The sequence below is a fragment of the Paramormyrops kingsleyae genome, chromosome 19, assembly GCF_048594095.1.
Source record: "Paramormyrops kingsleyae isolate MSU_618 chromosome 19, PKINGS_0.4, whole genome shotgun sequence".
In the NCBI taxonomy this organism is placed as follows: domain Eukaryota; kingdom Metazoa; phylum Chordata; class Actinopteri; order Osteoglossiformes; family Mormyridae; genus Paramormyrops; species Paramormyrops kingsleyae.
This window is the reverse complement of record NC_132815.1, coordinates 4,538,061-4,544,060: the sequence shown is the minus strand read 5'-3', so window position 1 is coordinate 4,544,060 and position 6,000 is coordinate 4,538,061. Positions and strand designations below refer to the sequence as shown.

General features: G+C 46.1%; 1 protein-coding gene across 3 annotated transcripts in view; it reads left to right on the top strand.

Annotated features, from left to right (window-relative positions):
- The first annotated feature begins 1,522 nt into the window (after positions 1-1,522).
- The window catches only part of map3k5 (mitogen-activated protein kinase kinase kinase 5), a 39,870-nt gene continuing 35,392 nt past the window's right edge, over positions 1,523-6,000 (top strand). For 2 of the 3 annotated variants that reach the window (XM_023810237.2, XM_023810236.2), the window contains exons 1-2: positions 1,523-1,784; positions 2,123-2,631. In XM_023810237.2, coding sequence (XP_023666005.2) covers positions 1,771-1,784; positions 2,123-2,631 — 523 coding nt within the window. In that variant the 5' untranslated portion in view covers positions 1,523-1,770. The remainder of the gene's footprint in view (positions 1,785-2,122; positions 2,632-6,000) is intronic. The other variant, XM_023810238.2, reaches the window with a different exon arrangement.

Sequence of the window (6,000 nt, the reverse complement as noted above, 5' to 3'; positions counted from 1 at the left end):
TGGGACAGGGACATCACGACCGCAATGAACCTCATGCAATTCTTCATCACCCAGCCTGCTGCGGAACAGTCCCTTATAAATCACTGCAGAGAGCATCTCGTCTTCCATCCCGCTCAAAGGGGAAAGTGCCGCTTGCAACCAACTCTGCAGAGTCGCGCCCCAACCTCAATATGTCCTCCATCAAGAATCCAGACCAATTATAGAGCACAAAAGTGTGTTGATCCCTCCCAGCCGGGGCTCTGCCTGTTCCAGAAACAGATTTATCGAAAGCACAGACAACCACAATTTAAACAGGTAGTTTCTCAGAGCTGTTCACAAAGGACTGCAGAACAATCAACCTTACTCTACATCAGGGGTACCCAATCTTATGCGCAAAGGGCCGGTGTGTATGTGGGTTTTCGCTGCAACTCCCTAATTAGATTACTAATTAGAGGACTGATTGGCTGAAAGAGTCTTCACACCTGGGTTTGAACAGTTGACCTACAGATTATCCCAAAAACCTGCACACACACCGGCCCTTTGCGGATAAGATTGGGTATCCCTGCTCTACATTCTCTAAAGTCCCTTGATCCAGTCATTAGAAGTTCTTACCTCAACCACATTACCAGAAATTCTGGTATTTCCAGAATCCAAATCTAAATGGATGTGCAATGCTGTTAGAATAAGAACGGTCATTTAATTTTGAGTGTTAGTTTAATTTAAGCACATTATGAAATGATTTGCTAAATTATTTGTCCGAAATGAGGGACTGAAGTTTTGAGAGAATGTGTACTTGAGATAGGGATGTGGTCATTTCCTTTGATTTTAAACTAAGTGCATTTGATAGCACTGTTGCGTTGCACTTCTATGCTTGGGGAATTTAATCCCATCTGTGCACAAAAGGAACTCCACACCCTTTCTAAATGACTCAGTGTGTGAGTGCATGCGTGTCTGTCCTATGAAGGTCAGACATCCGTTCCTATTTGTACCCCCTACCTCGTGCTCCGATCTGACAGGCTTTGGCTCCAGCTCCCCCGCCACCTTGCACTGGACGGATATGCAGATTTCATACATCAACAGCGAAGAAACATAACGAGGAAATTGCATCATGTCACCGCTAGATGTCAGTAGTGGCCAAAATATATTAGTTACACTTGAACTTGAAGGAGGTTCAGGGCTAGGGACTGACGCTCGTGTAGAAAAACAAAATATTTGACATAGATTGCATTTCTCTCCATTGTCATGCTTTATACGAATTGAACTTGTTTTATTTCTGTAAACATGTGAATCAGAATATCGACACTTGACACATTTTTTGCTTAGGATTTAATGAATTAAAGGTGTTGTGGAGACACCGAAGTTGCTCGCCGACAGCTGTAAAACTGCCCGTAATATTTAACTACTCCACGTAGATTTTACCTGCAGGTCGACATCTCTGGTGAAAGGATGGCGCACTGGTGGTAGAGGGATTTCAGGTCATTGAGCGTCACCGAGGCGCGCTGTGCCTTTAAGGGGGCGGACGCCGCTTTATCCCGGACTGAGTACATTGTGGTACCGCCTAGTGTGCGTGAGTCTGTGTGGGAAAGATAATAAGCGGAGGAGAGCAGGAGCTGCGATCAGAGCGCCGTAGCCGCCGCCGATTCGCGTGGTCGGGCTCTGGGTTCGGGAGCGGCGCGTCTGATCGGAGCCGATGGCCTCCGTCTTGGGGGGCGGCTTCTGCGGAAACTGAAACCTGCGATCGTGGTCAACTTTTCTAAGTGTGCGAACACGTCGACAGCAGATGCGGCAAATATGGGGACGAGACGGTAAATACTTTGTTTTTCTTTTCCCTTTTCTAAAAGTTACTAACTGCATGTTAACCCAGTTTTCAAAAAGCTGCTGTGTTTTACATGCATGCCCGTGTCACGCGTCAGTGTCGCCCGCCGCTGGCTTATTTTGATCTTGTGTAGATCTGAGGAAATCGGATCTTACGGAAATCTATTAATCGTGCTCTTCCGCTGTTGATGTCGTGCATGATCGCGTTTGGTAACATCGGGGTCGCGCCGTGAAAGCAGCTTAAAAGCAATGCATGAGCAGTTACCCCCGTGTCATGGGGATGCCTTCGGCTGTGTTATGGAAATGCACCGTGTTGCATGCATGGCAGTGCTGATGAGGACGAGGTAGCTGCAGATGAGAGACGCGCACGATACTTCCAGACGACGCGAGCCGAGAGGCGGTCAACTCTGAAGATGAGCCAAGATGCGGAGGGGATTTCCCTTGTGGTTCCCTCGATCGGCCCTCTCCCCGAGGCGGAGGACAGCCGCAGGGGTCCCGCTTGCCAGCGCGGAGAGGGCAGCGCCGGCGCCGTCAGCTCCGTTCCAGCGGCCGGGACTTTCTGGCAGGACCCAGTGGCCGGAGGCTGCATCGGCTCTGCGGGCGTGAGCTTCCCCATGGACGGAGGTGGGCTGCTGACCACGGGCAAGAGCAAGAGCAGGTCGGTGACGGTGGCGTACGTGATAAACGGGGAGAGCATCCCGGGTCACAGCGCCGAGAGCATGGCCCTGCAGTGCCTGCAAGAGGCGTGCGAGGCAGTGGGCAGCCGGCTGGAGACCGTGCACTTCGGAAAGCTGGACTTCGGGGAGACGGCGGTGCTGGATCGCTTTTACAACGCAGGTGGGCAGGGGGGTCCGGGGGATCCGACGTGACACGCAGGAAATCCTACGGCAAATATGTATTATTCCATTACGAGACTAAAATTAGCTACATCAAGCGTTGGGGTAGTTTGCGAACCCTTCAAACTGTTTACAATCAAAGTCTCACCTACATATAAATGCGTGTGCAGACTTGTCTGGCATTGGTGAGCACGCTGCTCTATCTGTTATATAACCACACATATTTATTCTAAAGTTGATTATGACTAAGGACATGCCTAAAACCACACATAAGAATGATGATTGACTTATTAATATTTATTCAACGGCGTATAACTGCTTTGATTGTGTGTGTGAACCGCTATTATAAGCATTATAAGTAATATTTTTTACATTTCAAGTCGCACTGCTACAATGTATTCTGTGGGGTTATTGATTAACTCCCCCCTAAAATCTGCTTTTCTCATACACTGATTCCAATTGTTATTTTTTTATTTTGCTAATTTGAGGAAACATTTCAGTAGAACCACCCAGCTTTTATACCCTCCTTTACCACCTTTTTACCCATCTTGTGATAATTTAGCTTCTGATTTTGAATTCGCATCCTGCACACCCTGGCTATGAAAACTGCGCACAGCCACTTTGTGGATAAAGGTTGACATTCGTGACTCACCTGGTGTCTACGAGCAAAGCTTTGGTCCCTCGATTTTCTTCCCTTAGAGATTTTTCTCCAGTGGTTCCTTCTGCTGGGTTCTGTTTCCGAATCACACACCTGTTGCTACATAACAAAGGTTGGGTTGTTTTGAGCCTTTCCGAGCTAATATGCGTGGAACGGTCAGCATACCTACTCATCCGTCTATGAATTGATGTGTGTATCTCTCTGTTTTTTTGTGCTATTCTTTCATTGCACTGGCATACTGTGTGTTCTCTGTGCTGTTGTGGTACTACGTTTTCCCGTCCTTGCGTAGATTTAGGACCTGTCTGTGCTAAGCTTTTCGTATCCTGTATCTGTGCTAAGCTTTTCGTATCCTGTATCCTGAGTCCAGTCTTTGATACACAAGCTGTTTCAGCTTTTACGGCTCCATTAGTTGAAATCTTGGAGGAAAAAAAAGTGTACAATTTATTCCATGACTCAGAATTTCTGTCAGTGCAGAAATTCATGTTTTTGTGCATTTTCATATTCATAAAGTTCTGGACCCCATATATCCGAGTGTGAAGCCAAGACTGTTGAAATACAGTGGAATACTGAAATACAGTGGTGTTTGTATTTTTTTTTCCTTTGAATGTTGTTGTTGAAAGAGTCACGCTACATAGTCAGGGGTTCACAGGTGCTTGTTATCGCAGCATGATTGTGTTTTTTTTTTGTCAGCATTTATGTTCCTCTTCTCGCCCGTGCGCCACAAACACTCACATAATTTGCACGTGAACCGGGCACCATTTCCCAGAAACCTCCGTGGGTCTAGTTTAAAAGTGGAAAAGCTTTACAGAGGAACCAGTTTTATAAGTCTGAAACATGAGCTCTTGGTGAAAGAAATCTCGCAGTGAAGCACGAGGATTTAAACAACAAAACATTTTCAGCCTGGGAAGTAGCTGCACCTTTGTATCTAAACAAAAAAACAACATTTTAGCTTAATAGTATCATTTTCCTGAAACTAAGGACAAGTAACAATGCCCATGTCGATTACATCCATGTAGTTAAGATGGGTAAGATCAAAGCTTAGGGACCTCAAGCTACATTTGAAGGTCCCCAGACTTCAGAGAATAATGGAGAAAAGGCCATAATTTATATATTTTTTACAATCAAAGATAGTGTTACAACAATGTTCCCAACCTTTTTTTTACAATGACAGTTACTTTTTCAAAATCTGGCGAACTACCGAGTAATGGCGGTATGTTTTGCCAACCTTGGGTTGGGGGGGGTCCTCTCGATACACAGTGGGCAGAAAGTTACTCTCCCGGTACATTGTTGCAATTCACTAGGAATGTTACACCGTTTCACTGGGAATGTTGCACTGTTTCACTGGGAATGTCTTAACAACTGACCTGCTTCAGTGTTGAAGTAGTGCTTCGGTTCACAAGAACAAGCATTAGGAGTTTCATTTGTTCATTTGCCTTATTTTGGTCTCTAATCCCATCATACCTTGGGTTGATTCCTCTCATTCATTAGACATGGATGCCTCCCAGATTAAGCATGTAGAGCAGTGTTTCCCAATCCAGTCCTCGGTGACGTACAGTCAGCCGGTGTTTTTGCTCCCTCTGAGTTCCCTGCCAGACAGTCCACATTTTTGCTCCCTCTGAGTTGCCTGCCAGACAGTCCACATTTTTGCTCCCTCTGAGTTCCCTGCCAGACAGTCCACATTTTAGCTCCCTCTGAGTTCCCTGCCAGACAGTCCACATTTTAGCTCCCTCTGAGTTCCCTGCCAGACAGTCCACGTTTTTGCTCCCTCTGAGTTCCCTGCCAGACAGTCCACATTTTTGCTCCCTCCCAGCTCCTGGATTCTTGTATGCTTGTTCATGAGAGCACCCTCTGCATTCAGCTACTACTTAACATGAAGGAGGGAGTTACAAAGAGCTTTTTCTCAGTATGGATACCGAGGGCTACGCAGAAGTGCTCTAGGCACTGGGAAACATGAGGTTCTTTGTGAGCTGCTCACTGCCTTCTATCTTGCCCAAAGTAGGCTTCCTCTTGGGGATCTATCTGCCCGTATTTGAAGGCCTGGTTGCTGCTGTTTTGTTTTATTGCTTGTGTGCATGAATCAGAGGTTGTGGAGCTCAATCCAAGATCTTTGCAAGGAAGTGGAATGAGGGCCCACAGTTTCACCAGTCCTACCAGGAATCCATCTCATTTTTTTTTTCGAAGCATTTCTTCTTTACCCTAAATCAGGCTGGAAAGAATGGATCCTGGCATTAAATGAGGCTCTGTGCAGAAACAGGAAATGACTCGTACTGTCTCGCCTGGGATGGCTTCCTCACAGACCCTGAGAAGGACTGTTGAACCTGCAGAGGCTTACATAATTGGTCCTATTTCTTCCCTAATCTTGGAGTCCTTTCCGGCAGAATTATTATACAAAATGCAGATTTGCTTCAGTGAACTCTTCCAGGAAAGCAGAGTGAACTCGGTTACTGCCCCATGGTCACCAATCATGATCGTCACCAACGAGTATCACAGCGTGGGAGCCATTGAGTTCAGGAAGCTGCCGGACAGGAAATGATGCAATAAGTCCTGCCAACTGTATTTTGATTGCAGCTGCAAGAGTGCAAAAAAATTGCACTCTAAAGGTGAAAAGACGATTCGTTATTGTGCACTACTCCGATCACTTCCTTTTTTAGTGGTTCCGCATAGAAATCAAAATCTAAGCAGTGCTGTTAATAGCGTGACTGTTTGATTTCT